We start from the raw sequence: 25616 nt of genomic DNA on the forward strand, positions 1-25616 counted from the left end.
AAACATTTAGAAGCAATGACTAATATTTTCCCAACACTGTAGACTATTCTGAAAATAACTGAAAAATTGGTAGGGCAATTTATGCCCTACCCACTCATTCCCAAGGATCTACACTAGATATTATAAATAGTCCTGATAGTAGAGAATTTTTATAGCTCAGGGTTGAACTTTGGGGACTTTGGTGCTCTCTGATCTTGGTGGTTTCCTTGAGAATAGTATTTCATTACCAAACTAGGTAACATCAACAGCGCATATAAATAGTCCATCAACTTTTTCTTTTCAATGTTAGTAATGATTTGTATTTGTTACTGGGATCTCCTCTCTCCAGCTTTCATAAACAGGCAACAGAACTCCCGCACACCAATATTCCATCCCATGCTTTATGCTAACAAGAATTCTACTTTTAGTTTTCTGATCATTCAATATAGAAAAAGAAAAGTCAGGCTTTTGAAAAGGAGTTTTGCTTTGAAATAAATTTTCAGCTTTGTACATAATTTGGAAGTGCTCTTAACCATCTGATCACATGCTTTCTTTTTCTAAGGCAGGAATGAATACAGTTCCCATGTACGCTTTTTTTAAAAATGTGCCTATTTAAAAAAGAACCACACTCACCTGGCAGGGTCTCCATTCTCAAGGTCCTCAAAGGTGAAAGTCACCGTGTGGGACATTTTGATAAACAACTCCACAAGAAGTAATTTGCTCGCCTCTGCACTTTTTAGTCCCGCCACATTTCCAAATGCAGGTTACAGAAAGAATCAATGTCACTTGAAGCTGGTTCCATTGAGAAGATTCAGGCTCCACTTCTTCCAACAAAATCGTTCAGATGGCGCTGTTAATATCTGATGTCTTCTTCTTCCCTCTCAAGATCGAAGCACAGCAGGCCACAACGTTCAAGCCTACACACCATAAAGGACACAACATGAGACACACAGAGCTGTACTGGGCTCTTCCGCTGCCTACTACTACAAGATTTAGAAAGTGTGTATCGCAAGAGCTGCCCGGTCCGCTGTGAGCAAATCACACAAAAAGGAAGGAAAAACGGGGTCAAGACAAAGGCTGCAATTCAGGCTGGGTGTCTGCATTTCAGACAATGCAAATACAGCTGCTGGCACTCAAACTTCATTCCTCTCTTGACTTATAGCAGAAAAGCAAACCATATCTGCAAAGGAAAGTGGAAGCTCCCTTTGCATTACCTGCAGGTGTATCACTGGCTTTCACTATCCAAAAACTTAACGGTCCCAATTCTTGTCAAGCAGCCCAACTGCCACTAAGGCAGATAGATAAGCAGCTCTGCATTTCAATCATCCAGGATGGGCTAGGCTGCCAAGGGTTAGTAAAAAAGCCCAGTTCCTGCATTCCTGAGAGGAGGCTCCGAGTGAACACCAGCAAATGAAGCAACCAAGCTTCCTGCCTGACAGGAAGCTTGTTTCTACCACTGACTGTGCAGGTTCAGGGGGTTAAAACTCTCAATAGAGCATGAGAAGAATGAAGAAAGGAAGTGAGCTTGTTGCCTATGAAAGATAAAAACGGAGCATCCTGTCAGCGTTCAACACCAGGAAACTATCTGCCCCTCAACTCAGCAAGGGTTGCAACATGCTTTTACTGTATTCAGAAAGATACTTTTGTTTATCTGCAGAAGATGCTAGTACTTTGGTCTGCCAATAACAAAGAACTTTGTGGCATCTTTTGCTTTTTGAAATTATAAACTTGTGGTTTAAGTATAAGGTCAGTACATACTCTATTCTTGGGGAAGTGATTAAACAATCATCTTGACCAGGACAGCTCTTGACTTTGGGGAGAAAAACCCACTTCTGCTTCTCACTCTGAACTCTCTCACATTATCTATTACTCCCTTATTAGTCTGTCTGTTAAGATGTCTGGCTTTTTGGAGATCTTAGGACCTTGTTATGCAAGAGGCAAAATAAAACTTCATTAAAATGGCAAGATGGCAAACCAGACTTGACCTTTTTAATGCAAAAAAAAAATGACTTGAAGTGTAGCCTGCAACAATATGTTGCATATTTTTTATCTTCTGATACAAGGACAAGGGTGAAAGTTGGACACGGACGATCAGACGTCTTTGTTCCAGCCTGATAAATAGAGAATCCAAACTTTCTGAAGGAGCGTTCTGAAACACAAATCCTTCAGCCTTGTTATGTATTCTCACCTCCCCTGTTGCAAAAATTGGAAGCCAGCTCCAGCTTAGTCACAGCTTCAGAGCAAAGCTTGTTGTGAAGTAGCAGCTTTCCGTGCTTTGTAGAGCCTTAATCTTTCCCTGACCCCAAAATACACAAGGGCTAAACAAAGCTAGAGAGATTCACAGCTTTGTGGAACTACAGGTGTGGCAACAATTGAACAGTCAGAGCAATTTCAGCTTATTTAACAGCTGCTGTTTTATGATTTTCAGAAAATCCTGAAACCTGAGCTGCTAGTTCTGGATATTCCACACTTTAAAATATTGGGACTCAGCTTTGAAAAAACAAGGCAGCAGCAAAACTCTGGAGATTTCTTTCTTTCTTGGAGTTGATGGCTCTCCCAGTCCTCTTATACAGAGATGAAATGCTACCAGTTAGGCCCAGTTTGGGTGTACCAGTAGCAGTGGCTGCTGGTGGTTTGGAGAACTGGTAGTGGTGGCAGTGTGGGGTTCCGCCCGGACATCACCATTTTCTTTTTTTTAGCCCTCTGCACATGCGCAAAACCTTTTGCATATGTGCAGAGGTTGAAAAAGCATGCACCTTCAAACCAGTAGGGAGGGTAAGTAGATTTCACTGCTGTTCTTCCATGAAAGAAATCATCCAGTATAGAATGAGCTAAATAGGAAGTCCCCAGTACTGGCTGGGGAATTCTGGAAGTTGAAGTCTACAAGTCTTAAAGTTGGTAAGGCTGAACAGCCCTGCTCTATATGCAATGTCTTTTCACATCCAGGAGAGGGCAGGGAGAACATCACTTCTCATCTCTCAATGCAAGGAAAGCATCTCTTTCTTAATCGAATCAGAGAGTTGGAAGGGACCTTGTAGGACTTATAGTTCAACCCCCTGCTCAGACAGGAAACCCTACACCATTCAGACAAATGGTCATCCAACCACGTCTTAAAAACTCCCAGTGTTGGAGCATCCACAACTTCTGGAGACAAGCTGTTCCACTGATTAATTGTTCTCACTGCCAGGAAATTTCTTCTTAGTTCTAGGTTGCTTGTCTTCTTCATTGGTTTCCACCCATTGCTTCTTGTTCTACCTTCAGATGCTTTTGAGAATAGGTTGAGAAGAGGCAACCTGTTAGATATTGGAACACTTTTCATGGCAAAAGAAAACAATGCCCCTCCCCAACTAGTTCTGACAGGAAGAAAGACCTGAGGAGGATGAATTGTCTTTCCACAAATTTGCCAGGATGTTTGGGGAACAGAAAGGCTAATGGACCAGATAGGATAGGTATGTTCCTGTTCAAACCATTAATTATGCTCTATTTCTTTATTTTCTTAGCTATCGGCTGGTTTATTGTTATTATCACCTCCCTGGGTTTTTCTGAGCAAACCTCAACCTTAGCAACTTCAGGATGAATGGATTTCCACTCCCAGAATTCCCCAGCCACCATAACTTGATCGGTGGTTTCACTTAACCAAAGATTCAGCATACTCTGGTACCGGTTTTTCTGCAATGTTCCATGGCATCTTGTTGTCAACCCACGAATGAGACAGCCTTAAGTCACCTATAGCTGTACTTGGGGTTAATTAGCACTTTTCTGCTTATTATGATATTGCCAGGGGCAGTCTGAATAGTTTTCTGCTGACTCATGGAAGTCCAGGAGCACTTCAACTCAACATTAGTAGCAATAGGGGAAAAATTAAATCATGTGCACCTCCCTCAATGGTGCCACCCATCATTTTATAAATTATTTTTTATTGAAAAGACAGTATCATGTCAAGACAGTAATACAAATAAAGCAGAGCAATAGAGAGATCAATGGCAAAACTTAATATACAAGTTAATAACTATAACTGTACTATGTTAACAGTAATTAGAGCAACACACCAACAAAAAAAACAAAAGAAAACTAAGTTTCTACTTACATTAGCTTATTTACAAATTTTTCCATTTTATATCCATATTTTTATACATCTTTGTTGTACTGATATTCATAAACTTCCCTCTCATTTCCCCCCTTGTCTCTATCCATTCATAAAATTTATTCCATACCCTATAATATTTCAAGTCTTCTTTATCTTTAATTTTTAAAGTTACCATATTTTTCAGAGTATAAGACCCATTGGAGTTTAAGACGCACCTAGGTTTTCGGGAGGAAAAGAAGGGGGGGGGAATCTGCCAGCTATTTGCCAAACAGCAAACAACACAGATGATACACACTGTTTGCTGTGTATTTCTGTGCATGTGTTCCTGACCCATAGAAATAGCAAAGAATTGGAGAAATGTACATTATGGCAGTACATGCCAGAAAGTTTTCTTAAATGTAGTCACACTAACTCCTCCCAATTATTTAAATAGATCTACTCCAATCATGACTAAGTCAGGGTTTAACTCAACTGCCTTATCTTAATACTAAACAGGACACTGTTACATTTCAGATTATACTTGTACAGATTCTGTTAAAATTGATGTGGCTTTCTGGAAGTATACATTATTCTCTGCTATTTAAAAAAAGATACAATAACACTGGGCCTCTTCAGATCAAGAATTTATTTTAAAAAGCTTCTATATTTTGTTAAGTTGTCTAGAACAATATAAAGCAGTATTTAAAAATAAGTCTAATAATTTGAACATTTTATAGACATTTATAGTTGTTGACTTACCTCCTTGCATCCAATTTCAGCAACAGATTAGCACAAGAAAATAAAATTCTCTCCCAGCAATTTGCCTCCTTGCAGTTTTAGTTTCACTTTTATTTTAGCACATGAGGCTGCCTGCAGTTCAATCAGCTGGTGGTTGGGAGGATGATAATCAGTTGCTTATGCTAATGCTAATCAGGCTCTGCACTGTTTGCTTCAAGGAGATAAATTGCTGGGAGGCAGAGGCCAAAGGGTGGGGGTCACTGGATTGGGCTACATTTGGTGTATAAGATACACCTAAATTTTCTTATTTATGATTTGATTTGATTTGATTATTTTATTTTATTTTATTTTATTTATTTTTATGCCGCCCTTCTCCGTAGACTCAGGGCGGCTTACAACATGTTAGCAATAGCACTTTTTAACACTTTTAGCACTTATACAGTACTCTGAAAAATATGGTAATTTGTCCATTTCAGCATAAGTCCAAATTTTCTTTATTATGTCATCATCCAATGGGGTGTTCATATTTTTCCAATATGAAATTCAACATAGGAAATTCTAGCTGCCGTCAATATAGGTAACACTAAGTAAATGATGGCTTTGTCATAGCTTTCCGACAATATACCTAAAAAGGCACATTTCTGATTTGAACCCAATGCAGTGATACCTCGTCTTACAAACACCTCGTCATACAAACTTTTCGAGATACAAACCTGGGGTTTAAGATTTCTTTGCCTCTTCTTACAAACTATTTTCACCTTACAAACCCACTGCCACCACTGGGATGCCGCTCCTCCGGACTTCCGTTGCCACCGAAGCACCCGTTTTTGTGCTGCTGGGATTCCCCCGAGGCTCCCCTCCATGGGAAACCCCACCTCCGGACTTCCGTGTTTTTGTGATGCTGCAGGGGAATCCCAGCAGCGCAAAAATGGGCACTTCGCTGGCAACGGAAGTCCGGAGGTGGGGTTTCCCAGCGAGGGGAGCCTCAGTGAAATCGCAGCATTGCAAAAACACAGAAGTCCGGAGGTGGGATTTCCCATGGAGGGGAGCCTCAGGGAAATCCCAGCAGTGCAAAAACAGGCGCTTCAGCGGGCAAAAGGGGTGAATTTTGGGCTTGCACGTATTAATCACTTTTACATTGATTTCTATGGGAAACATTGTTTCATCTTACAAACTTTTCACCTTAAGAACCTCGTCCAGGAACCAATTAAGTTTGTAAGACAAGGTATCACTGTATAATGCTCAGTTATCGTTTCAAACCATTTATGAATTTTCTCCCAGTAATTCCTTGCTTTCTTACATGCCCACCACATGTGGTAGTATATTCCTGGAGTCTGGTTACATTTCCAACAATTGGCAGAGGAGTTCTTAGATGTTTTGGCCAATCTTGCTGGCAGCAAATACCACCTATGAACATTTTGTAAAGGTTTTCTCCATAGGCCATGGCCCCACCATTTTTATTTAACAGCTTTTATGCAAACACAGTTGCAACTAAATACAGTACTGGCACTTTTCTTTGCAGCACCTCAATATCCATGTATTGTTTTTTTAAAAAGTAGGATATAAACAAATTGTCAGATGGAGAGGGAACCTGATGGGTGCCAAGCAGTGAAAGGCTACCAAAATTTTTACTACCACACTGTGGCGGTGGCTTATGCAGGACGCCCTGCATTTTCTTTCAACATCTTTCAGTGTAAATTGGGTGCTCTGGGGTGGAGCCCCATTTTCGCTACCCCACTGTGTCCCCCCATTGCCCCCTGTCCGGGCAGTAGCCCACCCCCGGTGCCAAGAGAGTTGCCTACGTCTGCTCTAAAATGCTTCATGTTTGATATCAGCAGAATTGGGTTCTTCTTTTGTACAGAAGTTCAATTATACCCCGTTATGTAGATTAGCATGACCTAAGGATTACACATAAATGCCAAGCATCATGTTCTTTCACTTCCACAGAATGCAAGGGGCCAGCTGTTACGCAAATGATATGCATGAAATGTATTTGCTTCCCCGTCATGACTGCCCGCCTTTCCAATGAACTAGAAGCCTTTTTGTTCTGCTCTGGCACCAATTCAAACTGAATAGCAAAACTTTATCACTGTCTAACCCAGTGTTTCCCAACCTTGGCAACTTGAAGAGATCTGGACTTTAACTCCCAGAATTCCCCAGTCAGCATTCGCTGGCTGAGGAATTCTGGGAGTTGAAGTCCAGATCTCTTCAAGTTGCCAAGGTTGGGAAACACTGGTCTAACCCATTCAAGGAGATGTGTAGACTTTCTTCAGTCTGATTTGGAGGAGATCTACTCAGGTGGCCCTTGATCTGCACAATAATCATCCATACTTAATAAAAAATAATAATAAATAAATACAGTACTTAATAGTACAGTGATCCCTCGAGTATCGCGAGGGTTACGTTCCAAGACCCCTCGCGATAATCGATTTTTCGCGATGTAGTGGCGCGGAAGTAAAAACACCATTTTTGGCTGCCCCCGCCCCCCCCCAGCGCCTCCGGCGCCCTCGCTGCTACCGCCCACCCGCCCGATCCACCACGTTCCCCGTAGGCACCCGCCCACCCGCCGTTCGCCCGGCCGCTCGCTCACTTTTATTTCAGAGGTGGGTAGCAAGAGGGACGCTCCCGGCTGTCGGATAACCCGAGCTTGCACGCGGCGCTGTCGGGGGAGGAAGGCGAAGGCACTGATGCCGGGAAGACCGAAACGGGGGAGAGAGAGAGAGACAGCCTGGCTTAGCCGGAGTTCTCCTTCTCCCGCCGCCTCCCCGTGAGGCAACTTGAGGGGCTCCGCACCCGAAAAGGGAGGGAGACAGGCACCCGAAAAGGGAGGGAGACAGGCGTCTGTCTGGTTGTCTGCTGCTCCTTGAATGAGGGGCGTGCGGTTCCCTAGAGCAGGGGAAGGAAGAATGGGAAGGGGGCAGCGAAGAACCGATCCGAAGTTGGGCTTTAATAATGTCTTCTGCTTTCTCTTTAAACTAGAAGAAGGGGGCGTCTCGGCCGTTCGGCTCGAAGGGGGTGGGAGAAAGAAGACGGGAGCCGCCTCGGGGAAACGGGGGTGTCGCTGGCAGGGAAAGAGTTGCGCCTCCTCCTCTCAGAGGAGGGTCGTTCCGTGCAGAAGAGATTTTAAGGGGGTGGCAGCTGAAAGCGTGCCCACCTCTCTCTCTCTCTCTCCACGCTTTCCTCAGGGAGCCCCCTCAGGCGTCCCCCGGCGAGTGCCAGAGGGACCGAGCCTGGGGAGCCGCATTGCTGCTTCATGTTGCCTGGCTGGGAGGGGACGGCGGCGGGAGTAGTAGTAGTAGTGGAGGTGGAGGCGGCTCCCCGCAGCGCCTCGGCTGCGCTGGCCTCTCCGCTGAGCGGCCTAAGCGGGCCGGGTTTCTTGGGCCCTCTGGGTTGATGGGAGGCTTCCTGGGCGCCTTGGCTTCGGAGCCACCCGGATGTTCCGGCGCCTCCGTGCGTGCACGGTTTAGGAAACGGCGCGCATGAGGCTTCCCTCTTTTGCAGCCTCGCGTTTAAAACTGAGGCAATTTCCCTCAACAAAACGCTTGTGCAATTCTGCCCCCGCTGATGAAGAATGTCAGCTCGCTCGCAGCTCGCCCGCCCTTCGCCCGCCCTTCGCCCGGCCGCTCGCTCGCCGCTCGAGAGCAAGAGGGGGAGAGATAGAGAAAGAGAGAGAAGGAAAGAAAGAGATGAGAGAGGGAGGAAGAGAGTGTGAGAGAAGAAGAAGCAAGATAGAGAAAGAGAGAGAGAAAGAAAGATGAGAAAGGAAGGAAGAGAGTGACGTCATCGGGTGGGAAAAAATAGCAAAAAAACCGTGGAGTATTTTTAAATTAATATTTTCTGAAAAATCGCGATATAGCGTTTCGCGAAGATTGAGATCGCGAAAATCGAGGGATCACTGTACTGTATTTATTTTTGAGGGGGGTGTCTTCAAGTGGTTTTGCCATGCATATATATCCTAATTTAAAGGATTCATAGTTCTCCCCCCACCTCCAATTTCCTAGTGAGCCACATTGTTTTCTCACTTAAAAACCCAGAACTGATTGGTTTGCTCAGTTTAGACATAAACTACAACTGAAGATATTTGGCAGCATTTACACCAGTTGGTATCACCCAAATCTCAAAGAATTTTGGATCACGTATTGGATCACCCAAAGGAAGAATTTGTAATTGGCATGGTCACTCCTGAGTTTCTAAGGCGCCAATCAGGATTCAGCCAGCCAGCCCATTGCCCTAGGACTACATCATTTCATGTGCATGAGCACATCACAAAAACATTGTGCAGGTACAAGAGAATGAATTAAAAGAAATTAAATGTTTTGTTCAGGCAGATTATATTTCCATAAATTTATTCCATAGTGCGTATATTGTGTGATGAAACAAAAATATTTCAGCTCCCATAGAATAACCAGACTGCAGTTCTATGTTTTTGCCAGTATTTATGGTATTGCTCAGATGAAATCATAACCCTAAAGCAGAGTTTCAGGGGAAATGAGAGAATGGGAGAAGAAGATATAAAAGTTATCACCCAACAAAGTGGTTTCCAGCAGAAAGCTGGGAAATGAACCTGGCAGGAGGTTGTCTCTTCCTAATTCAGAATACCCTATGAGACTAGACTTTCAATCCTGGGCCTAGAAAGTTTAGAACTAAGATGCCTTAAATAAGATCTAAGTATTGCCCACAAGATCATATGCTGCAACATCCTGCCTGTCGGCGACTACTTCAGCTTCAACCACAACAACACAAGAGCACACAACAGATTTAAACTTAATATTAACCGCTCCAAACTTGACTGTAAAAAATATGACTTCAGTAACCGAGTTGTCAAAGCGTGAAACTCATTACCGGACTCCATAGTGTCATCCCCAAACCCCCAACATTTTACCCTTAGATTATCTATGGTTGACCTATCCAGATTCCTAAGAGGTCAGGAAGGGGCGAATACAAGTGCACTAGAGTGCCTTCCGTCCCCTGTCCTATTGCTCTCCTATATTTCCTATATCTTTTCTTCTATTTCTATATCTCTTCTTCTATTCTTTCATTGATATGTTCTATTACTATATCTTCTTTTCTATTATTTCTTAGATATATTTTACTATGAGTATCTCCTCTATAACCTTCATCATGTATTTTACTATGTGTATATAGATATATACCCACTAAAACCCTCATTGTGTATTGGACAAAATAAATAAATAAAATAAATAAATATATCCATCAAAGAAAAACATAGGAAAAAATGGTACTGTATATCTCTAATGCATCTGGTAGCTCATTCCTCAAAATAAAAATTACAGCCTGGTTACTTACCAAAACAAGGCTGCCCAAAGGCCACCTTAGCTCTTGAAATCTGTCATAGTCCCAAAGTAAAACACTTGCCTCCGTCAAAAGCATCCTATTCCACTGGCTAATGGCAAAACCCTCCTTTACATTCTCTCACTCACGCAGCTTTGGAAGAATGGACAGGCTGCATAAGCAAGGCTTTTTGCTCCTGCTGTGCCAAACAGTCCAGCCTGCTGTCTCATCTTCTACCCTCCCTTTTCTTTGGGCATATTCTTAGCAGCCACCTCCCCTTAAAATGAGCTGATACGTTGGGGCATCCCAAAAGGGTTAAGGAAGAAAAGCCATTTTTTCCAACAACTCTTCTACTCATGTTTATATTGAAGATCTCAGCCTGTTTATCTAGGAGCAAGATTATTACAATCACTGGTTGTTTAAACTTGATCAGGACCTTAGCAGAAGACCTCCAAGTTCCCTTACAACTCTGTTATTATTATTAAGAAGGAATGGGTGGAAACGAATCATTTTTTTAAAAAAAAAATTTTTTTATTTTTTGCTTAAAAGTGCTCTTCTGGAGGGAATGGTGAAAAAAAAGTGGGGCAAACCTAATCCTACAAAACATAAACTAATTCAGAAAAGGCAACAGGCGCATTTTCATTAGTATAAGTAAATTCTAAAGTCCAGAAATGTCAGTGCTTTCTTGTTTCTGAGGATTGTGCAGTTTTACTTTTTAAAAAATCATAAGACTTACGAGATCTATATTTAGCAAGAAGCACCACTTCTTCTTGAACTTCTTAATGGGAGTAAATTATGCAGTATGTGGCTAATACAATAAGTGATATTTTATCATAAAGCAGCAGCCAGTTTTCCCAAGGAGATCTGCGTGTTAAAATCTTGCCTCTTTCCAGTTATCTCTACATTATAATGAGTGTTTCTCTTGCCCCTTTCAGATTTTCGAAAGGTAGAAAAGATGCACTCCTTTTAAGCGAAATTTTTAAAACGAAAACCCTGCCTGATTTGAATCCAATACCTTAGGATCCCACAATTAAATAACTGATTTTAAGACTGTCTCCGGACCTAATAGAAAATGCTTTTGTACTGTTGGGGGTTTCTTTTGGGGGGGGGCTTGGAATGTACAGTATTAGGAAAAAAGCAAAAGCATTTTAGTGCATTTAGTTAGATTACACTTCTTAGTCTGATTTATGGTCCGGCCCCTCCAGGATCAGGGCCTCACTTCTTCCGCAAGCAGCTCCATGGGTGTGAGAAAGAAACACCGAAGTCACTTACTCCACGCGGGAATCCCTGGTAGCCGCGTCCCTCGGGTGATTTTCCCGCCTGGAGCAAATCCTACGCTGGACAATAGCATTGCTGAGATTCATCCAGGATAGCGATCGCGGTAACGGAGATCACATTCAGGCCCCAATTTGCAACCAAGAGACCCCCCCACACACTCCTCACCCCACCCGATTATTACAAACAAACAATTGTAAAACGTGCGAGAATAAGTAAGTCCTTACACAATAAAGACGGAAACCTTTTTACAACTCCCGGAATCGCGATATAGCCCTGCAGTTAGATCAGATCAACTTTTCCACTCACCTTGTGAGTTATTCCTCCAGGTTTAATCAGGTTAAATGGCTCTTCTTCACACTAAGAAAACTTTTTTTCCTCCAAACGAAACCCCAGTCCCGGCGGCTAGAACACACCCTGTGTTTCACCTGAACAACAAAGGACTCTGGGAGCTGTAGTTCTTTTTTTCCTGAAGCACCTACTGGAGCAGGAAAGGTGCTTTTGGGTTTGCTTTATACGTTCCGTCCAACTGAAACGGAAAACTGCTTCCGATAATAAAAACGCGTGTCCTCTGTACAAATGAGTAGCTTTCATATCCAGTGAGACCAACTACTCTTATCAGGAGGCTTCTATAGCTTCAAAGTGAATGTCTTTCAAGGTTGCTAAGATGTGTGGACTTCAACCCTTGTCAAACAGGGAATTCTGGGAGTTGAGGTCCACACAGCTTGAACCAGTTAGTGATACCTGAACACATGTTAAGTGGATCACAAGCTTCCTAACAAACAGGAAACAGCAGGTGAAGCTAAGCAGAATCATATCTGATACCTGTACAAATAGCACAGCCCTCCCCCCCCAAGGCTGGGTGCTCTCTCCACTTCTCTCTCTATTCCAATGACTGCATCTCTAAAGTTCACAGATGACACAACAGTGATCGGGCTCATTCAAGACAATGATGAATCCATATACAGATGGGAGGTTGAACAACTAACCTTGTGATGCAACCGGAACAACCTGGAACTGAATACAGTACACTCAAAACCATAGAAATGGTGGTAGACTTTAGGAGAAACCACCTCTTACAATATTAGACAATACCGTATCAACAGTAGGGACCCTAAAATTTCTAGGTTCAACCATATTGTAAGATCTAAAATGGACACCTCACATCAAAAATGTCATCAAAAAAGCACAACAAAGAATGTTCTTTCTGCACCAATTCAGAAAACTCAAATTGCCCAAGGAGCTGCTGATATAGTCCTACAGAGGAATTATTAAGTCTGTCATCTGCACCTCTATAACTGTCTGGTTTGGTTCTGCAACCCAACAAGACAGAGAGATTTCAGAGGATAATCAGAACTGCAGAAAAAACAATTGCTGCCAACCTGCCTTCCATTGGGGACCTGTATATTGCACAAGTCAAAAAGAGGGCAGTGAAAATATTTAGAGACACCTCACATCCTGGACACAAACTGCTTCAACTCCTACCCTCAAAACGTTGCTACAGAGCACTGCACACCAAGACAACTAGACACAAAAACAGTTTTCCCCTGAACGCCATCACTCTGATAAACAAATTATTCCTTCACCACTGTCAAACTACAGTACTTATTAAATCTGCACTACTATTAATCTTCTCATTGTTCCCATCATCCATCTCCTCCCACATATGACTGTATGACTGCAACTTTGTTGCTTGTATCCTTACAATTTATATTGTCTGGTTACTGACATGATTTGATTGCTTATTTGTACCCAAACTATCATTAAATGTTGTACCTTATGATTCTTGATGAACTTTTATTTTCTTTTCTGTACACTGAGAGCATGTGCACCAAGACAAATTCCTTGTGTCTCCAATCCCACTTGACCAATTAAAAAATCTATTCTATTCTATTCTGCTAATTTTGTTGTTTTTACTCTTTTATTATATTATATAAAACCAATTATATAAAACCATTCTTCCAAAAATGGCATTCATTGCAAAGCAAAACTGCTAAGCATCAAACTAAAATAGTGAATTGCCTTCTAGTCTGGTAATTATAACGCTCCTGTGCTTTATGTTTATGATAGCAAATTCTTCAGAAGGAAAGCATGTTCATTGTTTTCCTTTTTATTTAAAATCAGGGTTGGTAAATCTTAAGTTTTTGTTCCTCCAGGAATTTATCAGGAATGTTCGAACTGGGTGTAAAACATAGAATGATAAGGTGGGGAAGAGAAGGAGAAAAACAATAATATGCCTCATAGTTACTATTTAAATACTTCCACATTTCTACTAAGAGAGTTGTAATGGAGTAATGTCAAGGTCTAAAATTAGTACATCTAACTACTGTATAGCCAATATCAGTTTTATACTACATTAATCAAAATGCATTTATGAATTAAAGGCTGGCAACTATAAACTGAAATATTTCCTCAAACTCTTTAGTTGACCTTAGCTATGTGATGATTGGATGAAGGGCTTCTATGCATGCAACATCTAAACTCATGTTAGATTTTTTTTTAAAAAAAATATTGTCTGGTGAAGGCAAAGCAGGGGGGTAATAATTAGCCGTAATGTAGGGATAAAATATATTGTTTTGCATTCTAGACTGATTTATTCTAATCCATATTGAAAAACTTATTTTTAAAAAAGAAGCATCTTTCTCATAAAACAACGTGTATAATTCCAGCATGATGTTAAACATTTAACGATATAGGTTATGTTTGCATAATACACTTGCCTATACTGTAGTTAGTTTTACTCAATTACCGGTAAGTCAATTTTTGATTTCCTGTTCTTTAGTAATTTATTGAATAAATGCTTCAATATCAGGTGGGAAAGACCACACAAGATCTTATTCAACTGATTTATTGCTTAACCGCCTATGCATGGGTATATTTTGAATTAAAGGTTAACACCTGTTTATAGTTAGATAAAAATTAATGGAATTCAAGAGAGGTTGGACTTAGTCACTTGTGGCTATAGAATAGTAGAATTGGAAGGGACCTTGGAGGTCTTCTAGTCCAGTGCTTCCCAACCTTGGCAACTTGAAGATATCTGGACTTCAACTCCCAGAATTCCCCAGCCAGCATTCGCTGGCTGGGGAATTCTGGAAGTTGAAGTCCAGATATCTTCAAGTTGCCAAGGTTGGGAAGCACTGTTCTAGTCCAACCCCCTGCTGAAGCATGAGACCCTATACCATTCCAGAATGTCTGATCTCTTCTTAAAATCCTCCACAAATGGTGCACCAACAGCTTTTGGAGGCCAGGCATTTTACTGATCAATTGTTCTGTCAGGAAATGTCTTTTTGTTTCTAGGTTGGATCTCTTCTTCATCAACTTCCATCCATTGCTTCTTCCTGCCTTCAGGTTCTTAGGAGAATACATTGACACCCTCTTCTTTGTGGCAGTCCCTTAGGTTTATTTTATTTATTTATTTATTATTTAGATTTGTATGCCGCCCCTCTCCGCAGACTCGGGGCGGCTCACAGCAGGATACAACAATTCATGAAAAATCTAAATATTAATTTAAAATATTTTTAAAAACCCATTTACTAAACAAACATACACACAAACATACCATGCATAAATTGTACATGCCCAGGGGGAGATGTTTAATTTCCCCATGCCTGATGACAAAGGTGGGTTTTAAGGAGTTTACGAAAGGCAGGGAGAGTAGGGGCAGTTCTAATCTCTGGGGGGAGTTGGTTCCAGAGAGTCGGGGCCGCCACAGAGAAGGCTCTTCCCCTGGGGCCTGCCAACCGACATTGTTTAGTTGACGGGACCCGGAGGAGGCCCACTCTGTGGGACCTAATTGGTCGCTGGGATTCGTGCCGCAGCAGGCGGTCTCGGAGATATTCTGGTCCAGTGCCATGAAGGGCTTTAAAGGTCATAACCAACACTTTGAATTGTGACCGGAAATTGATCAGCAGCCAATGCAGACTGCGGAGTGATGGTGAAACATGGGCATACCTAGGTAAGCCCATGACTGCTCTCGCAGCTGCATTCTGCACGATCTGAAGTTTCCGAACACTTTTCAAAGGTAGCCCCATGTAGAGAGCATTACAGTAGTCGAACCTCGAGGTGATGAGGGCATGAGTGACTGTGAGCAATGAGTCACGGTCCAGATAGGGTCGCAACTGGTGCACCAGGCAAACCTGGGCAAACGCCCCCCTCGCCACAGCTGAAAGATGGTTCTCTAATGTGAGCTGTGGATCGAGGAGGACGCCCAAGTTGCGGACCCTCTCCGAGGGGGGTCAATAATTCCCCCCCCCCAGGGTGATGGCTGGACAGATGGGATTGTCCTTGGGAGGCAAAACCCACAGCCACTCCGTCTTATCCGGGTTGAGTTTGAGTCTGTTGACACCCATCCAGGCCCCAACAGCCTCCAGACACCGGCACATCACTTCCACTGCTTCGTTGACTGGACATGGGGTGGAGATGTAAAGCTGGGTATCATCAGCGTACTGATGATACCTCACCCCATGCCCTTGTATGATCTCACCCAGCGGTTTCATGTAGATATTAAATAGCATGGGGGCGAGGACCAACCCCTGAGGCACCCGACAAGGGAGAGACCTCGGAGTCGACCTCTGACCCCCCACTAACACCGACTGCGACCGACCGGAGAGGTAGGAGTAGAACCATTGGAGAACAGTGCCTCCCACCCCCAACCCCTCCAGCCGGTGCAGAAGGATACCATGGTCGATGGTATCAAAAGCCGCTGAGAGGTCAAGAAGCACCAGGACAGAGGATAAACCCCTGTCCCGGGCCCGCCAGAGATCATCCATCAACGCGACCAAAGCAGTTTCCGTGCTGTAACCGGGCCTGAAACCCGACTGCTGGGGACCTAGATAATCGGCTTCTTCCAAGGACCGTTGGAGCTGGAGTGCCACCACCTTCTCAACAACCTTCACCATAAAGGGAAGGTTGGAGTCTGGACGATAGTTATTAAGGATATTGGAAGATATTGGAACTCTGCTATCATGTCGTCCTAGTCCCTTAGCCCCTTCAGTAGACTAGACATATACAGTTCCTGCAACTATTCTTCATATGTTTTAGTCTCCAGACATCTTTGCTGCTCGGTCTTCGGAGTCTTCGGAGAGGGGCAGCATACCAATCTAATAAATTATTATTATTAATAATTATTATTATTATTCTCTGCACTTTTTCTAGAGTGTCAACACCTTTTTTTTTGCATTGTTGCAACTAAAATTGGATGCAGTATTCCAAGTATGGTCTTACCAAGGCATTATAAAGCAGTACTAATAGTTGTGATCTTATGTGATCTTGATTCTATCCCTCTGTTAATGCAATTTAGAACACATTGGCTTTTTTGATGGACATAGCATATTGCTGGCTCGTATTTAAATGATTCTCCACCAGGACTCTTGATCTCTCTTACAGTTACTCACAGTTACTGATTGAACCTATTCTTGCCTTCATCTTGCCTTTTCTCGCCATCAAATTTCATGTTGTTAGGTATCGTCTAACATTCAAATCTATCATGATCCTTCCAAATCTTGAGTCTAGTGAGCTTCAGTATGGCTTCAACTAAAATCTTCCAGTTTGGGAAACATTTTCTGGATAAAATTTTTTAAAAGGAACTGGAAATAATTTTCCAGCTGTACAAATAGATAAGACTTGGCAATGTTTGAGGAGAATGGGTTTGTAACTCAGCCTTTTACTTCCTGGATGACCAAAGAAGACTTTCTCATGACATTATGATGTCAACCAAAGGAAGTGAAAAATATTCCACTCCCTCCTTTTGAAAAAAATATCAATCCCTGCCCTAGTATAAAAAAGTCAGTGTGGTGAATGAAAAGTGCTATTATTTCTATCAAACTGAAGTCAGCATGCTGCAAAGTAAAACATCATCCTTTAGTCATCTTTTTCCAATAATGGAAAATTCCTATCCATATAAAATAAAAATAGCAGATGTTGTAACTCATTATTCTGTTTTTTAAATGTGCCTACATGATAATAAAAACCTCCAAAACTAAACTATAGATTGATAATAGGATCTTGGAAGACTAGAAAACAAGGAAGTTAAGGCAATTTGCCTCTTGGTCAGTCCAATTAATGGAAATCATTTTGTGAATGGACCAGCTTTCATGGCTATTTTTGTTTGCTTGTTTCTTTTAATCCACATGGCATGCTCTTCAAATGTAAAAACTGCCCTTGGAACAAATAATTTGGGAATCCCTGTTATAGTAGTGGGCAACTTGTTGCTTTGCAGATATTGTTGAATTACAACAGTTTTCATGATTGCTTCATGTTTTGCTAATTTGAGCAACATCAGTAGGACGATAAGTTGCCCATCTTTGTCCGATAGTATTTATAGAGCTAATAATTTTTAAACCATTAATCAAGCTGGCGTGTAAGGCAAGGGAGACCTCTAGAGGCTGGCTACATGCAAAGATAATTTAAAACAATGAATGACAAACTTTAAAATTATGCATCTAGCATGTCTCAAATATATTATTTTAATATGGCTGTTGTGCAAATTATATATTGAGAATATACTGCATTGAGAATTATGACAGTTGTAATCCATGCAGCCATTATGCTCAGCATGCATGAATTAAACCAGTCAACACCAGTTATGATACCAGGCAACATTCTTTCTGGTAACACTTTCGGAATAATTTATTAGTTTTTTCCCCCTGCCTTTATTATTTTTATACTCAAGGCAGAGACATACATAATGCTGCTTCCTCCTTGTATTTTCCCAACAACAACACATAATGGAGTGGGTTGAGAAAAAGGGACTCTCGTGCCTAAGGCTGGACTACAACTCATAGCCTCTTGGTTTCTAGGGTAGCATCTTAAGCACTACACTAAACTGGCTCCCTTAATATCTCCACTGGGGAACTGAGTCAGTAGGAAATATGGTTTAGAGATAACTGCATCATAGAGGCTAAAAAGGCATGGCAGAGACTAACTTCGCCAAGTTGTCTTTTAATAAATTGGTTAGGCAGATCCACAATAGCAGTTGTTTTCTGAATCTTTCCCTCTAACAACTCTTTTCGATAAGTTATTCTTAAAATTACATATAAGCTAAACAGCTCAAAAATGTTGGAAATTCCCTAACACCCTAACTTCCATAAAAACAAAATATAATAAGATATAAAGACATAATAAATACCAACGGAGAAATTAAATAAAGAGCAGAACTAGAAACTTTAGGTCAAAAAACAGAATGGTGGGAGTATCTACAAATACAATCGAAATTTAATAAAGATAAAAATACGTTAGGAATAGCAAAAAATACCTTATTAGATAAAATATGTTTAGGACCACAGGAGCAACTAATTAAAAATTATATTGTTACCTAACAACTAACAAATTTAATAACATTAAAATAAAAACCAACATTAAACAATAGAATCTCGACTTTAAAAATGAAATTAAAGCTGAAGAATGGCAACTCATATGGAGCAGAAATTTTAAATTGACTCTAGCTACAACATATAAGTAAAATTTAATCAAAATGTTCTATAGATGGCATATTACTCCAATAAAATTAGCTAAGTTAAACAATAAATTATCATCTAACTGCTGGAAATGTCAAAAAGAACAAGGTACTTACTTCCATTTATGGTGGCAATGTAAAAAAAATTGCAGGCCTACTGGAAAAAAATAGGAATTTGGATAGATGAAATTTTGAATTTGAAACTCGATAAAACCCCAGAATGCTTTCTTTTAGGCATTCTAAGACAGAATCTTTCTAAAAATCAAGTCCACCTAATTATTCATATAACTACAGCAGCTAGATTAGCATTTGCGCAATGGTGGAAAAACGAAGATATACCCCAAGATGACTTAATAATAGGGAAAATCAAATATTGTGCAGAAATGACTAAGTTAACTATGGCAGTTAGAAACAGTACTGAGTCCGCATTCAACAACTGTTGGGATCCTTTCTACTGATGGTTAGAAAAAAAAGAACAACTTGCCTAACAAATGCTAAGAATTGTATATACTGTATTCAAACAGATACAAATCTGGTATTAAATCTTTCTTTCTCAATAGATGTATGAGACATCGATATATACTTTAAAATTGGACTGGCTTTCTTAAAACCCTCTTTATTTTGATTTATTCAACGCTTTATTTTACTTATCTATAATTTCAAATATTAGATATAAGGAAATGATCTGCTGAAAATATATCCAGTTCATAATCTCAATACAGATCTACCGTACACCTGCCCACCCTTCCCTCTCCTCTCCTCTCCTCTTCTCTTTCCTTTTTTCTTTTCTTTTTTTCTGTATGTTTGTATGTTTATCGACCTTTTTTTTGTCTATTTGTCTTGGTCTATTGTCAAATGTATATCGTTTAGACTATAATTCGACATGACTATTGTTTTCTGTAACTCGATATGTTTTTACTGTCAACTGCAATTAAATGTATTCATTGTATATTTGTAAATATTTTTTTTTAAATGCTGGAAATTCTGGTTCAGACAGAGATCAGAGACAGAAATGCAACTGGAATGCTGAAAAGGAAGAAGTGGTTTGAGATAAAATGGGGAACTGTCCTTAGTTTTCTAATCTGACCATTTTCTAATCTATACAACTCTGTCTCAAATATTAATTGCAAGCAGACCTAGGGGAATGTGTCCCTTGTGCTAGTGTTACATTCTAATCATCACATGGATCTTGTGTCATTTCATTGTAAGCATATTTTGCAAAATCAGACACTCTTAATTAGTCATTAGGATTTATAACAATAATAAAGAATAATTCTGGTTCCTAGGAGGATGCTTTGCAGCACAAGAAGAGATTATGTTCTGGCATTTTTGTGAAGGTGTTATGATTATATAAGTTTCTAAAAGTGGCCATTGTATGCCTAAAGCTTTAGAACAGCTTCACTATAGGTTCCATTGCACAAAAAATAGATGGCAGCTTTTCTCTCATATGATAGTCCTAGCAGAGCCATTAGGAGTTAGTTGAACATTTTTCTTGTATTGCATCCTCTTGTTATTAAGGCTTCTGCTATCTATTCCTCAGCACAGTGTTTCCCAACCTTGGCAACTTGAAGTTATTTGGACTTCAACTCCCAGAATTCCCCAGTCAGTGAAGAAGTCCAGATAGCTTCAAGTTGCCAAGATTGGGAAACACTGCCCTAGCAGGCCCAACCTTTATATTTAATTAAGGGTCAGACTAAGGCTGTAGGTGGCTGTGTCCAAATTTGGACCAAAGGTGTGTTTCCTCTCTATGTTTTGGTCCCTCCCATCCTTGGGAACCAAAAATTCCTAATTGCTGGAGCTAGAGATTTTTTACTAAACCAGAAATATTAGGATTTGGGAAAGATTGGAGCCTGACTTTAGTAAGAAAAGCTAATGCACTGAGACTATACTAAATAAAAAAATGTGATATACATCACTTTCATATATTCTTATATTGTGTGTGACAGGATGCATTCATTTCTTAAGAAATGATCATTTTGAATTTCATCTAGGTAGAGAGGGACAAGACATTATTTTATATCCTGGGAAGCAAAACAATGTTCCAAAGTAGCTCAGACAAATGCTTCCCGTGTTTACTGTGATATAAAGGAGCAATGATAGCACAATCAAACTTTCAAGATTCCGTTATTACAAGTCATTTCTATTAAGATCTATCAATTTAATCAATAAGAATCCTAACCCATAACATTTATTATTTAGGTATGCATCCCTAGGTATGCCTATGTTACACCAACACTCCGCAGTCTGCATTGGTTGCCGATCAATTTCCGGTCACAATTCAAAGTGTTGGTTATGACCTTTAAAGCCCTTCATGGCATGGGACCAGAATATCTCCGAGACCGCCTTCTGCCGCACGAATCCCAGCGACCGATCAGGTCCCACAGAGTGGGCCTTCTCCGGGTCCCATCAACTAAACAATGTCGGTTGGCGGGCCCCAGGGGAAGAGCCTTCTCTGTGGCGGCCCCGACTCTCTGGAACCAGCTCCCCCCAGAGATTAGAACTGCCCCCACCCTCCTTGCCTTTCGCAAACTCCTTAAAACCCACCTTTGTCATCAGGCATGGGGGAACTGAGATATCTCCCCCGGGCCTATACAATTTATGTATGGTATGCTTGTGTGTATGTCTGTTTAATAATGGTTTTTTTTAATATTTTAAACTGTAAATTATTAGATTTGTTATAAACTGTTTTTATTGTGTTGTGAGCCGCCCCGAGTCTGCGGAGAGGGGCGGCATACAAATCTAATAAATAATAATAATTGTTCTGTCTGGGTGCCCCCAGACTTCAACACCAACTGGAAAAAGCAGCCAGACACGCTGGTAAAAGCAAAAGCACTTTATAGTTTGAAAAATAAACACAGAGAAAAACCTGTTCTTCCCAACAGGCAGGCTATGAGACTTCACAGCAGAGTCCTGATGGCCAGACAATACAGCAGACTTCTTGCTGGCACACCCACCACTGTAGAGAATAAGACCCACACCTTTTTCCCCCAAGGTTTCAGTATTCAAAGTCACAAACCAGAATTCCAAGACGCCAAAGATCACAGCCAGGTCCCAGGACTCCCAAAGATAATACTCCACAAGCCAGGAAGGGTGGGTCTGCCTTTTCAGCCTTTCCAGAGAGCACCACACCCAAACCCAGCTGTTGCCTCTTTAGTGCTGAAAGTACCTGGCTAATTGTCCCCTTCGTTGTGTTGCTCTTCTCTGCCGGAGATCGATTATTGCTTGTGCATTTTCATCTAAGGAATCCAGGCTGCTTGCTGGGGAGAGCTCCCTCTCGGGGGACTCTGGCTGTCCTCCCTCTCCCTCAGCCTGAGATTCCTCCTCCCCGTCTGCCTGAACCTCCTGTTCCTCATCCTCCCCCTCTGAGCAGGAAGCCGGCAGAGGATCAGCCGTTCCCTGAGGGGCCTCAGACGGAATCACAACAAATAATAATAATAATAATAATAATAATAATAATAATAATAATAATAATAAACAAATACATTTAATTTGTCTTAATTAATAAAATACATAAAAATTATTTTTATGCCTTATCCTTAAACTCTCTCATTTCACTATCTATTCAGTGAAGGAAGTAGAAAGTAAAAATACAGGAACTGCTGGCATGAGCGTGACCGTTTCTCTCTTGCCTCTTGCAGCATTGTCTTTGCGGTTTACATTGTTCAGACACAGGCTATGAATAGACAAAGCATTACAGACTCAAGAGACAACAGGTACAGTGAGCAATCCTGTAATTTTGCAGAAGGATGTTGGATGAGATGCATTAATATGCACCGTGGAATCTATTATACCTATGATGGGAAGATGTTTTGTTTTGACATGTATTTAATATCATGTTTTCATGGTTCATTTTTTTTCTTGTTAACATGAATTTTGTGTGCCTAAGAAAAGTGATATTTAGTGATAAAAATAGAGTTCTGGTGGAATTCCCCTAAACCATGGCATAGGACCAGAATATCTCCGGAACCGCCTTCTGCCGCACGAATCCCAGTGACCGATTAGGTCCCACAGAGTTGGCCTTCTCCGGGTCCCGTCGACTAAACAATGTCGTTTGGCGGGTCCCAGGGGAAGAGCCTTCTCTGTGGCGGCCCCGACCCTCTGGAACCAGCTCTCCCCTGAGATTAGAACTGCCCCCACCCTCTTTGCCTTCCGCAAACTCCTTAAAACCCACCTCTGCCGTCAGGCATGGGGGAACTGAAATATCTTCCCCAGGCCTATACTGTTTATGTATGGTATGTTGTGTGCATGTTTTTTAAATTATGGGTTTTTAGCTTTCTAATTATTGAATTTGTATTATATATTGTTTTCTGTTACTGTTGTGAGCCGCCCCAAGTTTGCGGAGAGGGGCGGCATACAAATTTAATTAATAAATAAATAAAATAAATAAACGTGGTGTAAAAGATTCCTGAGAAAAAAAAAGAATGTAGAAGAAGCTGGTAGAAGAGTTAAAGGATGATCAAGCAAGAAAATGTATTTTCTTCTGAGAAGAACAGAACCCACAAAATAGTATATCTGAACTAGGGGAGGTAGAAAATGATCCTGATCTAAACATGAAGTGGGAAGAACCTTCACTGACCAGAGCACAGGAGCAACTATTCGATCCTCTGCATCATATTTATGACTCACATAACACAAACTCACGATAGGTGTTTTATTTAATTAATGAATCACATGTATTAGATTTCTAGAATCCTGCATAATCATAATGGATCTAAATAATTGAATTAGTTGCAATAGTTTGAATTGAAAACTTATTCCAACAAGGCTCAGGACTTTCCCCTGCTATTGAGTTGGTGGGAATAGAAAACAGCACCTAAAGTTGAGGTCTTCATTGTTGATCCTTATTTTGCCTCTGTTAGGCATTGCAGCCCCACCCCACTTCCTGCTAAGGTGATGAGAACCAAAGGCTAACAGTTTTTACATACCTTAAGGTGGCCTTCAGCAGTATCCTTGGTAAGGAAAACATTGTTTCAATACTAGTACAGCTAACAGTGACTTATAAAAAGGAGCCATGATAAAGGCCCTGTCATAGGCAGAAGAAATGTGCCAGGGCATGTTTGTGAGGGTTGGATGCAAGTGGGAGAAAGCCTTAACAAAACAATTTAGTTCAAATGAATCAAAACCACTTCTGCTGTGTTTGGAAAAATTGATGTATTTCAGATTAGATAGCACTAAGAAAGCGAGATAAATGTATTTTGTAAGATTAAAGGGGCTACAATTTCTCGGATTTCATTACTTGCTAGGTGATCAGTATTTTCCCTTTCTTGCATTTAATATTAAATTATTTTTTTCAATAAGAATCTATTAGCTTTCTTTTTTCATAAAGGGAACAGATGTCCTAAAGCCTTGATCTGAATTGTGTCATTCAGGCCTACAGATTTTGCTGAGATTCTCCAACCGTGAATACAACACACTCTTCAGAGAAAGAAGAACTATTCCCAACCTGTATCTCCAATGCTGTTCCTTCAATGTAACAAGCAGTTTAGAGCAGTATTTCCCAACCTTGGCAACTTGAAGATATTTGGACTTCAACTCCCAGAATTCCCCAGCCAGCATCCGCTGGTTGGGGAATTCCTGGAGTTGAAATCCAAATATCTTCAAGTTGCCAAGGTTGGGAAACACTGTTTTAGAGGACTTGTTTAATTTATTCAATATTGGTGCTGTTTCAACTCCAACTGCCTCTAAGCAGCTTGCAACGGAATAATATAAAAACAAGATTCTGTAGAGATTCTCAGTCATCCAGGTCAAGTTGTCCCAAAGGTGCTTTTTTCCAGGAGCAACTGGACTTTGTTTTTTCTTTGAAGCAGTTTTGCTTCTCATCCAAGAAGCTTCTTCAGCTCTGACAGGATAGTGGTGATGGGAAGCGAAACATCTTCAAAGGAAAAACAAGAAAGTACACTGCCTCCTGGAAAAAAAAACCACCTTTGGGTCATTAAAAACAATATATTAAAAATGACCAGAGTGACGCCAAAGTCTACGGAGAGGGGCGGCATACAAATCTAATAAATAAATAAATGAATGAATGAATGAATAAATTAATAAATGAATGAATGAAAAAATAAATGAATAAACAAACAAACAAACAAACAAATGAATGAATAAATAAAATAAGCTAACTACAAAATGTGAGGACATAAACAATAAAGCCAACATAAAGTCACAAGCAGGGGAATCCCACCCACCTTACTACCTGTGAAGGTTTTTCAGGGCCTTCCAAAATATCTTCAGAGTGGGATTGCAGGGATCTGGGGTGGGCCTAACTCCAGAGGAAAGATTCCTAAATCTTGGACAGAATCATTAACAACCTTAATCCATAAGCAGGGTACGGCACCAGAAAAAATTAAAAATTATAGGCCTATATCATTATTGAATGTGGATTATAAGATCTTTACTGCTATATATGCGGACAGACTTAAAAGAGTTATAAATGGAATAATACATCAAGATCAAAATGGTTTTCTACCAGGCAGACAAATTAAAAACAATCTTAGAATTGTCATAAACACGTTAGAATATTATGAGCAACACCCGGGGAAAACATTACCTTTAATGTTCTTAGATGCTCAAAAAGCTTTTGATAATCTTAATTGGACATTTATAAAAATGCAATTAAATAAAATGAAATTTGGCTCAAAATTCGTTAATTTAATAGATGCCATTTACTTAAAACAAACAACGAACATAATATTGAATAATGAACAATTAACAACACTTGAGATAAACAAGGGAGTTCGCCAAGGTTGTCCCTTATCACCGTTACTATTTATTATGGCTTTGGAGACTTTATTAATTAAAATAAGAACAGACCCTAAA

The 25616-nt window shown here is 40.6% G+C and overlaps 1 protein-coding gene across 2 annotated transcripts in view; it reads right to left on the reverse strand.

Annotated features, from left to right (window-relative positions):
* TMC6 (transmembrane channel like 6) overlaps window positions 1-11838 on the reverse strand; it is a 42568-nt gene extending 30730 nt beyond the window's left edge. Inside the window, exons 1-2 of one of the 2 annotated variants that reach the window (XM_070740101.1) lie at window positions 11660-11838; window positions 613-896 (exon numbers count right to left, since the gene is read on the reverse strand). In XM_070740101.1, the coding sequence (XP_070596202.1) occupies window positions 613-668 (56 nt within the window). In that variant the 5' untranslated portion in view covers window positions 669-896; window positions 11660-11838. The remainder of the gene's footprint in view (window positions 1-612; window positions 897-11659) is intronic. The other variant, XM_070740102.1, reaches the window with a different exon arrangement.
* Window positions 11839-25616: the final 13778 nt, after the last annotated feature.

Source organism: Erythrolamprus reginae, chromosome 2, assembly GCF_031021105.1.
Source record: "Erythrolamprus reginae isolate rEryReg1 chromosome 2, rEryReg1.hap1, whole genome shotgun sequence".
NCBI classification, from domain to species: domain Eukaryota; kingdom Metazoa; phylum Chordata; class Lepidosauria; order Squamata; family Dipsadidae; genus Erythrolamprus; species Erythrolamprus reginae.